The sequence below is a fragment of the Cavia porcellus genome, unplaced genomic scaffold, assembly GCF_034190915.1.
Source record: "Cavia porcellus strain 051 isolate PalLab524CR breed Dunkin Hartley unplaced genomic scaffold, mCavPor4.1 scaffold_9, whole genome shotgun sequence".
Taxonomy (NCBI): Eukaryota; Metazoa; Chordata; class Mammalia; order Rodentia; family Caviidae; genus Cavia; species Cavia porcellus.
The window spans coordinates 7,716,545-7,733,972 of record NW_026947492.1 but is presented as its reverse complement, the minus strand read 5'-3'; the positions used below and the strand labels follow the sequence as shown (position 1 = coordinate 7,733,972).

Genomic DNA, 17,428 nt, shown 5'->3' with positions numbered 1-17,428 from the left:
TTTTAATAGATGCCCTAATGAACCTTCAGTTTAGGCGGTAGAGACGGTTGAGCTCTGCTGGGAAGCCCGTCGCACTGTTCATGTGAGGCTGCCGCTTAGAGGAAAACGGTAACATAAACAACGCAGCGCAGGTGGATCGCTTCTGAAACCTAGGCTTGCCCAGCCCGTGAGGAAGAGGGACTGCCAGCTCGGCAGCGGGCCCTCGGGCTTCAGTGTGGCCGCGCACAGGGCCTTTTAACTTGGCTTCCTCCGCGTCCTCTTCAAGGAGTTTGGCGCCACCTTCAGGAAATGGGGAGCACAGGAAGCTTGTTAGCCTCTGCAGCACCTGGATTCTCCCTCCCACTGGGCATTCCTCATCTTCAGTTTTCCTAAGTTTCATCACTTGTTCATTGTACAATATTTATCAAGCTTCTTCTTGGCCGTAGAATAAGGCTAAGCTCTGGGGGGAAAGGGTATATCTGTACTGGCCTTTTGGCAGGAGATTGCTCACCCTTAATTGTTTAAAGGCTGCTGTCTGTTTCCTCTGTCCGCGCCTTTCCCACCGACTCAGCGATGCAGGAGAGCAGTTACGGATTGGGGGCGAGGAGTAGCGTGTAAGTTACTGCTACCGTTTGCACAGTTCTGCCTTCCTTTGTTCCTTATAGAGAGCATGTGTCCAAATCATCGTTTCTATTGTTTACGTTGCTTTTTGTTTTTTTCTGTTTGTCCTATTTGGAGAGCATCATTAGCAAGTTAAAAAGCCTACGCAGTAAGGTGATTCAATTCAGAGGAGCCTAAAGGAAGACACATGATCACTTTTACGGGTGCACTAAGGAAGTTGAAGAGATAATGAGGATCAATTATTTTCATTCATCAGCTCCTCATAACTATATCACTGAATTAAGTTCCCCATTGTTCCAAACTAGAATGATTTGGCTTGAAAGGAGTTAAGAACAATGTAGGATTTTTCTCCTCGCAGTATGAATGACTGGAGCTCTTTCTTCTCCCAGAGCATCTCTAACCCAGACCCTTTGGTGAACTCTGAGTGCTCCTGCTGAGCTCTCTGCGTGGCTCTCTCCTCCCAGCGCTGCCCTGCTCACACCTTACATGTCTACCCCAGATGTATCGCGGCCCCACGAGACCGATGTCACCCACTCCTCCCATTTTTCTTGTGTCTTCCCTAAAAGAATAACAAAAACCATTGCCACGTGACTAGTCTACCTTTGGTGTGTTTGTATTTTGTTTCCGTTCTCCTCCTCTCCCTCTTTTTTTAGGCAATGGCAACATAATTCACTCATCCCTTGGAAGTAACTGTTAGTTATCTGGGCACTCTCCACGGAAGTCCAAATCAGTCTGGTCTTACTGTTTTGTCTCTGTAACATTTCTGAATTTATTTGTTCTGAAACTGAATGTATGCATCATTCTGAGTTCTTACTAGTCGACTTCCAATAGATGTGCAAATTAGACTATTAGGTAAAAAGAGCTATCTAGTCGAGTGAATTTTACCTACCCACATCCTCCCATGCTAAAGTGCTTCACAAAATTTCCAGGCTTTTTTGTTAACTTATTTTTGTTAAAACGTTTTATATTAAAAAGCAACATGAACTTTTTATATAGAACAAAAATCTTGGGAAGGCAGAATTGGATAAAACCATTAAAATGGAAATACAGTGCTTCAAGTGAATCCCATCACATTGTGAGGTCCCTATAATCTCCTAAGCCAACAGCAGATACTAGAACAGTCATTCCTAAAGAATGAACAGCTGTCAGGGCCTCCACAGTACTTCACACAAGAATAACTGTCCAGAGCCGGCCAGCAGGACCGTTTCCTGTCTGTAAACTCCCACTTCTGAAGTATGACAGGCTCTCCAGTGGGGTGCTAATCACAGCTCTTAGATGGGTGCTTCTCAGCATCTAGTGCAAAAAACTGTTTGTTTTTTTTATGTAAACACCCAAAAACACTTGAGGCTAAGACATTGTATTGGTTGTTTGATGCAAAATGTCACATTTTGGTGGAAAGATTCCAAATAAGATATTTCATATATTTTTACCAAATGATTGATTAAAAGTTGCTTACAATACTAAGTATGAAAAGGTGCTGAACTTAGGTCACCAGAGCTATACAAATCAGAGCTGTAATGAGATACCACCTCACACCCACTAAATAAAAAGGCTAACATAAAAAGGCAGACAATACTAAGTGTTGACAAGGGTGTGCAGAAATTGAGACCTTCATACACTGCTGCTGCTAACATAAGGTGGTGTGCCAATTTGGAAATAGCTTACAAGTGTTAATCACAGAGTTACCAGATCCAGCAGTTCCACTCCTAGCCACGCATCCAAGAGAATTGAAACTCCTGCCCACGGAAAAACAGATACATAAATATTTGTAACAGCATCACATAATAATCAAAATTCAGAAACAATGCAAATATTCATTGGTTAGCAAATGGGTCAATAATAAGTGAAATATCCACAAAATGGAATATTATGCAGTCATAAAGTAATTGCACATACTATAACATGAGTGAACTTTGAAAATACGCTGAGTGAAAGAAGCCAAAGGGAGCGGAAGGGAAAGTTAAAAAAAAAGATCAAGATGTGATACGTCTGTGTTCCCAAGGATGCATATATTTATTATGTGTTGCAGATATATACAAATACATTTTTAAAGGCCGAGTGTAATATGATTCCTTGTATATGAAATCTTCAAACAAGGCGAAGTGTAGAGACTGTAAATTACTGGTTGCCAGGGCAGGGAACTGATTGTGTATGCTTATGGGTTTGAAATGTCTTTTGGAGATGAAGGGAATGTTCTGAAATTAGACAGCAGCGATAGTTGTGCAGCCCTGTGAATGTGCTAAAATACACTGGACAGCTCTCAATTGTACATCAGAGACGGGGGAATTCTGGGGTATAGGAATGAATTACATCTCAAAGCTATTTTAATATATAATATATAAAAATAAGGTTTTATATAGTGAAGTCATCAGTTGTTCATAGCTATATCTGATTCATCTTGGTATCTTCCAAAATATTAAACAAACGCCTTGGATATATATATATATATATATATATATACCCTTAAATGTTTATCAATGAAGAATGAGTCCATGAAAGATTGAACAAATAAACCCATATTATAATGTGCATAAGTATGGATTCTTTTTGCAAGGGCCTGGGGTGACAGGTAAACAACAGTGGTCAATAATTGAACCTTCCCTCCTTTTATGTGCTCAGGCTAATAGTTCAGTTGTCCTGTCATTGATCTGATATTAGTCTGATAACATGCTGAGCTTTGACATCACCTAGTTGCTTGCTTGCTTTTCTTTTCTTCTTCTTTCTTCCTGTTTTTCCTTTTGAATGATATGTTGGCAGAGTACACTTAGCAGTTATGTGTTATGAGTGATGCATGACGCCAGTGCTCTGTTGTGACCTTTATTTTTATGAGCTGTGAGAATTAAGAACCTACCAGTTTTAGTTTAATTAAGCAGTAAGACATAGCAGATGGTGCATTTGTGGATGATGATTGCCTTCCTCTGGTTCCCTCAAGCAGCACTCTAACCCTATGGAGTGTTTTGCCACTGTTGCAAAATTTCTAGGAAGACAAACATGTGGTAATGGTGTAGTTAAACTCTTGGAAAACCTAAATACTACAGAAAGTTCTAGAGTTAGCAGTTACTGAAACTAGGCCATTAGAAGGAGGAATCTATGACATTATGGTTGTGGTTATAGCAATTTACCACCGATCTTTGCTTTGCGATATTTGCAAATATAAGTATGCAAAGGTTTTTATTACCTTAGCATTCTTTTGTGTAATCTGGGTCAAACATTAAGAATGCACTGGAATATGATTTGCATGTTTTAAAGTGCTGAGAGAAGATGCGGTAAATGGCAAAGCACTGAATTCATGTCAGATTATTTTATTGTGTTTGCTCTTAGTTGCTGCAGAAGGCCCAGAGAATGTCCTGCAGTGTGTCATCTTCCCCCAAGCACTGTGTGCTTTTTGATAGCATGTTTACACCAGAGGATGTTAAAACATACACAAGCAGGGAAACACGGAATTAATCCAGTGCTTCTCACCAATCCTGCAACGTTCTAGGAAAAACACCAAACCGTTAAGTAGAATTGCTTTCTCGCATTGTTGAGAGACTGTCTAGCACAAATCCTATTCCTCTTTGTTATCTTTGAAAAACTAAATTACTTGAAAGCTGGGATAAAACTTATAATTGTACAGTATTTTAGATCCTAAGATAATATGCCTCGATTTTTCTCATTAGTACAATATATGAAATCATCAAAATGAAATACATTCACTGACTGGTTATAATGTTGTTAAAACAATGAACTATGTGGGTCTTTTAAAATATAGTGATAGTTGCTTTAGACAGAAAATACATTTGTCTAATTTCTCTGCTACAAAGGCTAGATTAGAACTGTAGTTAAATCAAGAACTTCAAAAATAATATTTTAATAAGAGAGTATAATTTCTCTTTGGAAAAGCTCCCATTTTAGGCTGAATTTTTTCCTAAATTCTGTAAAGCAGCTCTTCCCTTTGATTTCAAAGTGTGTTGTCAGTCTCAAAACACGTGACTATATCATCTTTCCAGAGTTTATGCGTGCATAGAGACCTAACTTATATTTTATTAAGTGAAACATTTCTTTTCTAGATTCCTACCAACTCTAAGATACTCAAGCATTGAAGATCAAACTGAAGGTATAAACACTAATTTTGCAACTCTTGCGGTAATAAAAGATTATTAACCTCTTAGTCAATATGCATCAGTGTATAATAAAGGCAAATATCTATAAATATGTCTCTGCATAGGACAGCCAAAGTAATAATTGATTTTAACAAATAAATTATTAAAAATTTTGACAGAAATTACATACAAATTATTTTCATATGGAAACATACTTCATTTTATTCCTTTATAGAACTAGATTTTCTTCTAATTAAAATTTAGAAAAGAAGGAACCAAATAAACCATTTACTCAGTACTTGAGTAACTTGCCAATTCTTTTGTGGGTTTATTTAGTAAAAGTGTACTATAGAACCTTTAAAAGTAACTTAAAATTGTTAGCCCTGCATAGTGGCTCACACATATAATCCCAGTACTGTGGGAGGCTGAAGCAGGAGGACCACAAACCTGAGCTACTTAATGAGACTCTGGTAATGTCGCTCAGTGCCAGGGCCCGGAGTTCAGTCCCCAGTACTGCAAGTGAAAACAACACCCTTGCTGATTTTAGGGGTTTGGGGATTACTTTAATTTTCTAAAGTTGATAATTGTTAATTCTCTTATCATTTAGGTGGTTTATTTAATGGTGATGCCCCTCCCCTTTTGCAAAGACGCTGGACGTACTGCCTTATGTTTGTATTAGAGGGAGTAACAAAGATCTGTCAGGATGTGCATAAATAAATACCTGAGAGTCTGCACCTGTAGCCTGAGTTTGCTGAGCAGTCTTGGCCTTTTTACTAAGAGCCTAGGATGTAGAGGTCAAGACTTACATTCAGATCTTAACTCTGTTTAGGAGTCTATTCTGTGTTTAAGAAACTTCCCTCACCACACACACACATACGTACACACACACACACACACACACGCACACACACACACACACAGCCTCAGCTTTCTGAAAGTATGAAAATGATTGAAAAAATAAGATCCAATTCAAGATCCTATTGTTCGAATATCATGTGGGTTGATGCATCTCGCGCGTTTAGCACAATGCCTGGCATGTAAGCAAGCAGTAAATGCTAATTATTATTCCTTCTTGCTACTTTCTTAATATCTCTAGGTTAATGTCCTGTAGACATTTAAAACTTACATGTTCAAATGTATTATAGGTTCTTACTACATTCTCTCAATAACCACTTTCCCATTCACACAAGCAGCAAAGCTCAGAGCAGTCTTTGCATATGGCTTTATTACTGTGTATATACAGCAGTCACCGTGCATAAGGGGACCTACTTGCAAAATTATTCATGGGTTTCTCAAACCTTTCCTTCTGTTTTCATTGACATTATCTGAATTCAAGCTTCATGCCTTGTCTTCTACACACCCTCTCTATTAACCAGATAGCATCCAGAGCCCTTAGAGTGGTATTCTGTCTCCATATTGTCTGACTACAGTGTTAAAAGCCTTATCTTGATTCAACTACACCTCCTTAGTCTCCTAAATTACACATTTCTTGTACTTTAGCTTCACTGGAAACTCAGTTTTCTCCAAACAAGATATTGTGACTCTAATTTTAATCTTCAGGGTAATTTTTAAAAATGATTTTCAAGTTGAAGAGGTAACTAAGCATAAGTGTGTTTCAGCCTATAATTTTAAATGTTAGGTTATGATTTCTGGAAACTCTTTTGTGACTTTGTTTATTAGGTCAACAGACAGACAAGGATACCCGCGTTCTTTATCAGAGCTGAATGTATATTGTATTACTACAAAGGAACAAAGGGCTCGTAAGTAAAAGGAATGGGTGGAGGAGAGATGTCTAGTTCTAATGAGTGGGTTAGTTTGTTCAGCAGTTCTCAAGAATAGGTTTAGATCTAGACACTCATTACTTTTACTTTGCAAGACAGTAGCATTAGTTTGGATACTTAATGTGAGTGTTATGAATGCATTTTGCTTTCAAATTAAAGAAATAGAAAAAGTTAGGTTTACTTTTATTGGGTGTGTATGTTTGTGTATTTGTAGTGTGTAATGGGTTGTAGAATTTCAGGGTCCTCTGATACAGTGTTTTGAAACTTAAGTTGGTAGTACAATTAAAATGTATCTTTGGTCATAGATTACTTTGCTTTATGCCATTTTCATAGGCAATGTCCTACTTAAATAGCCTGGATTGGCTGAGAAAAATAATTGATGCTATGAAATAATTTTGCAATTACCACTGTAATTAAGGGCAGTTTGTTAATGAAAGTGCTTGGTGAATAATGACTGCAGGGCACTCCATCTTGCAGCTTCATGCCAGATGATTGGTTCATGTGGTGGAGGCAGTTAGGGAATTAGTGACACAGCTGTCATGGTTACAGGATGGATGTAAATATCCTTTGCAGTTGATGATGAAGAACAGTCATTAGCCTTCTGCCCCTTGGGAACTGGTCAGAGGAACAAAAATAAACTTAACACATGATGGTAAAAGCCATTCCTTATGCCTCCTTTTCTTCAGTATGAACAATTAACATTCTAATAGGAACTGCAGAGCGCATGTGGATGAGCCCTCTCCACTTTACAGGCATGTTAGTGTGATAAATGTTCCTCCTGGTAGGGCATTGGTTGTTCACAGTTTATAACCGCTCTTATTAGCTTATAGGCCAGTTAAAAACTGCTCTGTAGAGACCCATGGGCCCCATTTAAATTTTTCTTGCTTATCTCCAGGTGTTGTGTATTCAGTTCAACCCTTTGAAGAGTGCCCACGCATGGATTTCTGCATGCTGTCTGCATGGCTGCAGGGGTAACTGAAGATCCGTTTTCTGTGGCTGGGCTTACCTGCCTGTGTAAACTGTACATTGTTATTAAAAAGGCCTGGGTGCTGATCTGATCTTGCTTTGTAGTTTGAAAAATTCACTGCAGAGGGTTGAGGATCTTTTTTTTTTGACTTCTTAAAACAAGGTGTTTAAATGTGCTTCATATTTATATTCATTCCAGTTGCTTGGTGTTTTGATGTTGTTTTTCATTGTAAATTTGCTTAAGCAATCTTTTGTGGAGTAATTTCATAACACGCACACACTGTGGTTTCACATTGAGTTGCTCGTGATCTGCAACTCATTAACTTTTGCTGACTAGGGAGTCAGTATAACATGGTGCATTTTCTCCTGCTTTATCTTGCTATATAGTCAGTTTTATTCTTTTTTTTTTTTAAAAGATGATAGTAGACCATTCCAAGGAATTTAAATATGGCTGTAATGATGCTCAACATACTGAGTCTCCTTGAGACCCTAGGTAGAGATTAGTGGCATTTACATCATTGCATTAAAGGTGATCAGATACCTCACTAAATCAGTGGAAATTTCCTGGGGTTTAGTTCAAAATGACTGTCAGATTCATCTATACATTTTAAAGATGAGTTGATTTCTGCTTGTGTCCAGATAAAACTTCGGACTTTACCTAATGCTGCTTTTAGCATATTTGCCTCCTCTTGGCTTTGGCAGGAAGAGGTACCAGATTGAAGGAATCTGAATTCAGTTTCAGAACTGTCCACTCTGATGCCCAAACCTCTGCCTCTTCCTTTTTTTCTTCAGCAGTTACAGAAAGAATGAAAAATATACCAACAAGCATCAGTGCAAACAGTCTTGTTTAGATGCTTAAGAGCTTCCTTTGCTACTGAGCTGTTCATTCTTTCTTGATAAACCCCTTTTCTCAATGACCATGAATACGTCACTGGGAAAATTTTCATAGCTAAGGTGTGATCTGACATTGTAGGATACAAGATACCTTGTTTGTCCCAAATGGTAGTAGTAAATCCTTAAAAGCCAAAAAACTTGGAAAACCTCACATACTGAGCACTAAGGCTGTACTTTATTTTATTAAATGATAACTTCTGCTTGAAAGAATGAGATTAATGTCGTGTATAATAACAGTTGACAAAAATGTTTTGGATTCTTGGAGAATGTGACTTTTTAGGTCCCTTAACAGAATGCCTGCATAGAGGGTGAGCTGTTAGGACTATCTGTTAATCAGCATGGATAATCTGGAAGAGAAATATGCCAGAAAACACTCTCCCACAAGACGACCATGTCACCATATTATTATTGATTCTGCTTTTAGCGTAAGTACAGGCTTCTGTGGTAGGTCAAGATAATTAAAATAGGAAACAAGTACACTTGTTTTTGTTTTAAGTGGCAGTGTTCCAGGCAGAGGGACCACACAACTTTTCCTCCTTGAAGAGAGATAGGACAAGCTGCATTATCTAGATATTCCATGTGTGTGCTCATCTCTGTTTTGTTTTGATTTTCATTTTTTTTCTTAAACTTAATTAAATTTCCAATGCAACTGTATGCTACCCTTCATAGAATGTATTTAAAGAGACACTGCGAGTCTTTAGGAAAAGTGGCCTTGTGGACTTAACAGTCTACAGGAGAGGCAGTGTGACGGCTTCTGGTGCTGGGGAGGTGATTACAGACAGACTCTTTGCAGGCAGTTTTCTGGGTCAGAATGGGTAGGAGGTGCAGTCTCATGATTGCACATAACCACCCGTGTTCACTTGGGCCTGTTTTCTCAGGCTGTGTCAAAAACTTCCTGGTTCTCCAGAACACAAATTTATTATGTCCCATTCTTCTATTGTCTCCCTTTTTGTCAAAGCAACACTGATTATAAAAATTGAACGTGGTTTTGTGCTCTTTAATACGTTTGCATTTAATTTTGCCTCAGTAGGAAGACTTTCGATTAAGACTCCTTTTCCTCTTCCTCCTCCTCCCCTTTTCTTTTGGTAGAACAGTTAGTAAAGGCGTGGGAAATTGATTTCAGTGTCACAAAGGACATTTCTGACAGGAAGGTACTTTGAAATGATTCAAGGCATCTGTTTCTCTTGCATATGCCCAGCACTGCTGAGAGCTGTACCTAAATTAAACTGTTTAACATGTCAGCTCTGAATCGGATCACAATTTACATCCCAGTTGCTTGGCTGGAATTTTTAACATTTCATGTGCTTCCTTTCCTAATTTACAAAACAAGTTCTCACTAAAAGTGACCATTTGTTCTAGATGCCAATATGTCATGGTCAGAATTGATTTAGCTTTAGGAATTATTTGTTTTAGTATGGTCACTTTCTCTATGAAACAAAATCATCTTTGCAGTTTTTGTGTCTCCTGGCAAGATTTATAGATGATTGCATAGTGGGTGTTTTTGTTACTGTTCGTCTCCCACTGGTGCTGTGTCTATCATCCAAGCTGGCACCAGGATTCCAGTTTTAAGAGTTCTTAAACACAAGAATTATGTGTCCTGTGTTTACTACTGTATCTGTGGCATCCGGTATAGTACTTGGAATACTTTAAAATAAATGTTTCTTAAATGAGAGAAGAATAAATACTTCCACATGACCATACACGGGGTTTAGGCCTAGACCTTGACTTTGAGAGCTCACTTGTGCGCCCTGCTCATGTTTCTTAGACTGTAGTAAGGCTCGCTTTATTAATTATAGAAAGGCTTGCCCTTTGAAGTTGAAGGGCAGGGGCAATTATTTTGTGTATGAACATTTTATATTCATGGTAGAAATAATTCATTGAGGATAAGGAAAAAGTGATTATGCTGAAGCATTATGGGAACCTGAGCTCATTAACTTGGTGATTTAGTGGTTCCTGATCATCCTTCTCTCCCTCTGTGTCTACCGTGTACCCTCACATGGTATTTATCAGTGAGCTCTGAGTAGAAGCCAGAGAGCAGGGCTGCTGCCTCTGCCCTTCCCTGTGCCTGGGAGTCTACAGCCAACCGAGGTAGGGGTGTTGCTGGTACAGGGCTGTCCTGGAGGGCTAGTGTGCCAGAAGACTTAGTGGGTGACCTTCACGTTTAGCAGGTCACTCGTGACGAGATTGCTGAGAATGTTGCAATGTCATCATCAGTGTCTTTCACTCTCTATAAGCTATTCTCTGGTACTTTATTGGTGAGGATAGAAAGCATCGGATGTTTAGAAATTTTATTTCTTATGCTCACTAGTCAGCAGCCGGTGTTTGACATTTTTGGTTGGCTTAGGCCCAGTCAATTATTGTATAGGTGGCTCTGGCAATTTCTCTGTGTAGCTTCTGGGACCGCTCTAGTCACACTGTGTCAGCCTCTCTGAAGGCAGAAAGTGAAAGAAGAGGAGCAGCTAGCTCTTCTGGCACCAGGCTGGCAGTAGGATGTGTCCTTTCTGCTCAGGGAATGCAGTTGCAGCACAGGCTTGTGCCAGGCTGTGTGGAAGAACAGAATGATTGTAATGGACAGTTAGTTTCTTGGACCTTCGGCTTTTTCTAACCACGTAACTGTCCTCCAGCTCTCTTTCGTGAAGTTCCATAACTGATCTTAGGCTTTAACACTTAATATTGTCTATAATGATTATCTGTGATGATGTCTGTGGGTCTCCCCTTTAGTTTCTTTGGATCTATGCTATTTATAGAGATAATTGTAATAACTGGCCAAGTGGTTAGCTCACATTCTTGGGTTAATGTCAAGGGCTCAGTCCTTTGCACACTCGTGTTTTTATCCTGGGAAATTGCAGTGTATGTCAACTTGACAAATGCTTACTACTATACAACATTTGAATGCTTGTTTCATTTTTTTCCCTGTTTGTGTCTCAGGCAAACTTAGTAGAATAAGGAAATTGGGAATTTTTTTCATCTGGGAATATATTGCATATACTCTTTGTATGTTAGTTGTTATATACCCAGAAGGCATAATTGCCAGTGTCTATAAATATTATTTTAAATATTCTAGTGCATACAGATGGTCACTGCCCAATGTAAAATTAGGTTGCCATTCACAATCTTTGTTAACAAAGTTCTGGAGGTGCCATGACAAATCGTTGCCAATATTATTGCCTCTGCTTTTCCAGTTTATTTTCTCCAGTGATCACAGAAATCATCTATAGCATATTTTCCTTTACCTTGATTAGATTTTAGGAACAATGCCTGATTTTCTGCTTACATTGTTTAGTGCAGTTATATTTTCAACTGTGTCCTAGGTGTTTAGGTTGAAATATGCCAGATCTTTGAGACATTCAAACATATATATATATATATATGTTTGAATCTCTTTAATCTCTTCCACTTTCCCACAGATGAAATTGTCAGGGGTCTTGCTGTGCCATAAATGTTATTTTAAAGGTAGAATTTATGTGATAATCATCTGAGTTTTTAAGTATAAACACAACCAGCCTCTTAATTTTAGTTTTGTGAAGGCCCAGATCACTTTGAGATTTGTTGTATTTTAGGTGAGAAAAGGACAAGAAATAATTCAAGTATATTCTAAGCTAGGGGCAGTATGTGTTATGTACAAGGCAGTGTTGTTCTAAGTCTACTCATCCTAGGGATGACTCGTGGCTCTAGTATTGACACTGCACACGATGAGAGTGGGTATTTTTTGAAGTATTTCTTGAATGTGATCATCAAAGCTCATGGCCCTGTTTGTAGATCTACTCTGAGGCTACTATTAATGATCTAGTACATTCCAACAGCATATATATATATATATATGTCACCCTCCCCTCCAGTCATCAAAGCATGCGACACTTCAGTGTGGAACTGCTTGGTAAAGGTGATGAGGAGAAAGCACAGCTATCTATTGGTGGTAATAACTTGTTTTTAATGTCTTCAAATGTGCCTAATGACTGAAGTATGTTAAACTGAACTATTAGAAAACAGAGTCCCTGAAATCTAAAGTGACACTGGAGCAAGAGCCAAGTCATTTTGTGACCCTTATCTATTATCTACTTCGTGATCATTCACTGTATCACCTCGTGTGGTTCTCATGCACAGCCACATTATTATGTAATTTTCTGTTTACATTTCTGTCTTCTTTACTCAGTTCTGAACTTCATACAAAAAAGGAATGTGTTTGCTTCAGGTTTTGCGTGGTACAGTTAGTCAACAGTTGATGAGCAAATTAAAAGATGGATAAATATTTTAAGGTAGAAAAACATGTTCTGTCTGACACTAGGTGAAAACTACAAAGATATTCCCTCAAAGTCTAGACAGGCTGGTATTTGTATTTCTGTCCATAGGGAATATTTTACTTTTATAGCTTTTTTTTAACTTTCTCTGCCTGTTTATGTATCTTTTAAAACAATAAAAATATTCAACATGTACTTTAGTTTAAAATGATGCAACTGTATCTATTACAGTTCAATGGAGGACCATATTTAATATAAAATAACAAATATATAATTTACAAGGTAGGCTTACAATGTGCACTTGTAGAATCGGGAGTGGAAGAATGCAGAATGGTGTGATGGAGAGCCAGACGATATAGTTGAAAGTTGAAGACCAGCAGCTCACTGCACAGTCTGGAAATCTGAAGGCTAAAAATCTGAAGGAACTATGCTGGGATTGGGAGGACCCAACAGGAAGCCAGCTGGCCAGCCTTTCTGGTAAGCTGCACAGTCTCAGGAAGACTAAGTCAGATAGCACCTCCTGTGAGCCTCCTGGCACACAGCTGAGAACCAACACTCCCTTCCCCTCCAGTAAGCCGTTGGGGGTTCAGAGGACAGGCTGAGTTGATAGCAACTGAGGTATATAAAACAACTAAACACTTGTAGTGTTTGGCTGGTTTTGCAAGCCTGAAGACAGCAGGCTGAGCATCTCTTGAAAGGATGACAGTATGTAATATAGCAAATATGGGGGATTTCCTTCTGTCTTGGCTTTGAAACCCAATATTGTTCTCACTGTTTTGCTCTGATTGTTTTTGCTTTATTCAGTATTCTGCTTTGATTGGTTTTATTCTGTTTTGGTTTTGGTTTGATTTTGCTATACCTGATGGAATGGACAACTATTATGAATATAATAAGATATACCATGTTAGCTTTGTTGTTTTCCTAGTATCCTGCTTTGAAGTTCTGTACTAATTTTGCTGCTTTGTTTTGATTGACTTTGTTCTGTTTTGTTTTGTTGGATTTTATTGTCTTTAAAAAAAAAGACCTGAAGGAACTGCAGACGAAATTCCATTGGCAATGGGGAAGACCAGAACCTCATGTTTTCTTGGAGCACTGTTCACAATAGCAACAATATAGAATCAACCAAGGCGTCCATCAGTGTGAATGGTTAGAGTGTGATGTGTAATTTAGCCACATAGAGAATGAAATCTTGCCACCAGCAGCAATGTGGATGTGACTGGAGGACATCATGTTAAGTGAAATAAGTTGATTTTATAGGTGTAAATACTAGAGTGGTGGAACTAGGGACTGCCAAGATTTAAGAGGGGGACAAGGCTAGAAAGAAGCTGGATAATGGCTACCAAAATACAATTAGAAAGAGAAAATAACTTGTGTTCTACAGCACAAGAGGGTAATCACACTTCATAGCAATTTATTTATCAAGAACCAGAGGAAGCAAGTCCTAAGTTTCTCAACATGAATGATAACTGTTACATTATAAACCAACGGCTAACATCTTACTAAATGGACAAAAACTAAAAGCTTTGAACCTAAAGTCAGAAGCAAGACAAGGATGTCCACTGTCACCACTCCTATTCAATGTAATTCTGGAAACATGAGCCAGAGCAATTAGACAGGAGAGAAATAAAAGGAATAAGGATATCATTATCAGCAGATGATATGATATTTTACATAGAACACTCCCGAAACTCTGTGGGAAGACTTCTAAATGTAATAATGAAATTCAGTAATGTAGCTGGATTCAAAGTCAGCACTTAGAAATCAATAGCATTCCTCTGCACAAACAGCAAACTCACTGAGAGAGAAGTAAGGGAAACCATACCCTTTACTGTAGCATCCAAAAAATGAAATACTTAGCGATCAATCTAATAAAGGAAGTAAAAGAGCTACACATGGAAAACTACAGCATTCTTGAAAAAAAGAAATCGAAGAGGATTTCAGAAAATGGAAAGACATTCCCTGTTCATGGATAGGAAGAACATTGTAAAAATGGCCATTCTCCCAAAATTGTTATACAGATTTAATGCAATTCCAATCAAAATACATTTGTATACCTCACAGATCTAGAGAAATCATTCCTAAAATTCAGCTGGAATAGCAAAGGCGATTCTAAGCAACAAAGGCAAGGCAGAAGGCATCACAATCCCTGACTTGAAGGTATACTACAAAGCTGATGTGATAAAATCAGCGTGGTACTGGAATAAAAACAGACCTGAAGGTTAAAGGAATAGATTAGAAGATATGGCCACAACACACACACAGGAACAGTGTGATCAAGGGCCATACAAGTTCACTGGAAGAAAGACAGCCTCTTTAATAAGAGGAGCTGGGGAAACTGGCTCTCCATGTGCTCTGAAAACTAAATATCCATCCTATCCATCACCAGGCTCTAAACTAAAGTCAAAATGGATCAGAGATCTAAATATTGAAATAGAAATGCTAAATCTGCTACAAGACAAAGTAGGTAGAAATCTTGATGACATAAAGGTAGGTAGAGTTCATGGATAAAAATCAAATTGCATGGGAAATACTTTCCAGAATCAACAACTGGGATCTCATCTTATTAAAAAGTTTTTGCAAAGACATCTCCAACAGAGTGAGAAGAAAACTCACAAATTGGAGAAAAATCTTAGCCAACTTTCCCTCAAATAAGGGACTTCGATCTAGAGCATATAAAGAAATGAAAAAGATCAGGCCCCCAAAATTCAAAGACCCCATTGAAAAATGGGCATCTGAGATAAATATGCCCTTCTCAGATGAAGAAATACAAATGACAAATAAATATATGAAAAAATGTTTAGCATCATTGGTCATTAGAGAAATGCAAATTAAAACAGCACTGAGATTCCATCTCACTCCAGAAAGAATGGCCAAGATCAAGAAATCAAGCAATAATAAACGATGGAGGGAAGGGGCTGTGGGGAACAAGAAACTCTTCTGCACTGTTGGTGGGAGTGTAAGCTGTTGAAGCCACTGTGAAAATCAGTGTGAGGTTCCTCAAAAAGCTAGGATTACAATTTCCATTTGACCCAGCTATCCTATTTCCGGGCATTTCCCCAGAATTGAAAACATCACCCACAGCAATATAGGTGCATGCATGTTTATAGAAGCCCAGTTTGCAATAGCCAAATCTTGGGAACAACCTGAGTGCCCATCAACTGAGGAATGGATAAAAAAGATGCGGTATTTTTATATACTGGAGTACTACTCACCTACAAAGAAAGATTGCACTGAGATTTATGTAAGTAAATGGATATGACTTGAGACCATACTCAGAAGTGAAACAAATCAAACTCACATGTGTCTCCCTAGTATAAGAGACTGAAAGAGCAAATATGATCCAAAATTTATGATAAATACTGTGTAAGGGTAAGAAACTGCTCAAAGAGGAAAAATAACTAGGATAAGGGAAAGAAGTGAAAAGGAAAGAGACATAAATTTGTATGTGTGTGTACGAGATAGCTGAGATGACTATACCAAGGTGACTGCTAATTCTGTTAGTTTTTGGAAAAGAACAGTTAATACCCATGATTAGATCAATTTCGCGTGTGTATATCTGGCAATCTAAGCAACTCTTTGGAAAGTAACAGTATGCAGTATTATAACCATTGTTAAAATTCCTGTCATGTTGTTTTGAAAACTTACTGTTTTGGGTTTGTTGTTTGTTTGGTTTGCTTTTGTTTTTCTTTTCTATTTTCTCTTAAATAAAAAATAATAATGTTTAAGGAGATGAAAAAGCTAAATATTCTTGATTTGATCATTATACATTATATGCGTGTTTTGAATTATCAGACTGCCCCACATAAATATATATAGTGGTCATATATCAGTTTTTAAAAAGATTTGCATAACAAAAGTGAGTTTCTTGATACAAGAAATCTGAGCTTTCAGGCAAGCTCCTTGCCCATCCTAATTCTGGGTACCAGTCTAGGAATGTGGGCAAACTTGTGAGTTGTGAGTGACTCTTGGTTGCAAATGAGACACTGGACCCAGAGCTTAGCCCAGTGCCTCAGGCCTTAGTCAGTGAAAACCTAGTCATGAATTTCATCGTGGTTGTTATGGGTGGTTCTTTTCCTCCGGGGTTTTTTTTGATGATGAAATCTTTAAAGTTTGTATTACATGTTGTACACTTAAACAGAACTTTTAAGATTTTTTTCACAGAAATTACCGATGATATCCTTCATTGCCAAGAGTAGAACTCAGGGAAATATAGCTACAGTTTCAGATAGACATGGAAAATAGGATATTAAAGGACGTCTTTTTTTCCTTCTTTATAGCAATGTTATATCGTGAACTGGTTGAACTATGTAAAATGCACTTGTTTTTCTAGTACATAATACATGTAACTAATAGAATGAATCCCTTGTTATCAGATGGTTCTGAAGGCTTGCTCAGAGCACAGTGAAATAATAGGATGCCGTACACTTTTGTGTTACCTACAGATACAACTCTTCATTTTCCTTAATTTTAAAACAGCAATACAAAGTATTTAAGACGTTACCTCCTTGGACCAGTATTTTTTTACCGAAGAGAATTTTGCCACCTCTTTGTAAGACCTAGTGATGGGTGTACAATATCTGCAGTTTTGAGAATAAATGGGAAAGATCTCTTGGGCAACCATAAATGATGTCACAAGTCCCTGCGTTAAAGCTTATTTGTATTATTTTCTTTTTAAAAACTCGATTCTAAAATCCTATAAAACTTTCACAAAATCTGAGCTTAGTTATCTTTTCTCCAACCATAGCACAATGGAGCTCGAACACTTAAGGTTTGAGAGTTCAGGGGGGAGGCAGGAATTTATGCCAAATGCAAGTTGCCTCAAGTAGCATAAAAAATTCATTGGTAATACTTGGCAGGACGTGAATGT

General features: G+C 38.0%; 1 protein-coding gene across 11 annotated transcripts in view; it reads left to right on the top strand.

Annotated features, from left to right (window-relative positions):
* The window catches only part of Cadm1 (cell adhesion molecule 1), a 327,909-nt gene that overhangs the window by 164,760 nt on the left and 145,721 nt on the right, over positions 1-17,428 (top strand). For 4 of the 11 annotated variants that reach the window (XM_063255806.1, XM_063255804.1, XM_063255803.1 and 1 more), the window contains exon 2: positions 4,650-4,696. The exons of the other annotated variants lie outside the window; for them this stretch is intronic. In XM_063255806.1, coding sequence (XP_063111876.1) covers positions 4,650-4,696 — 47 coding nt within the window. The remainder of the gene's footprint in view (positions 1-4,649; positions 4,697-17,428) is intronic. 11 annotated transcript variants of the gene reach the window in all.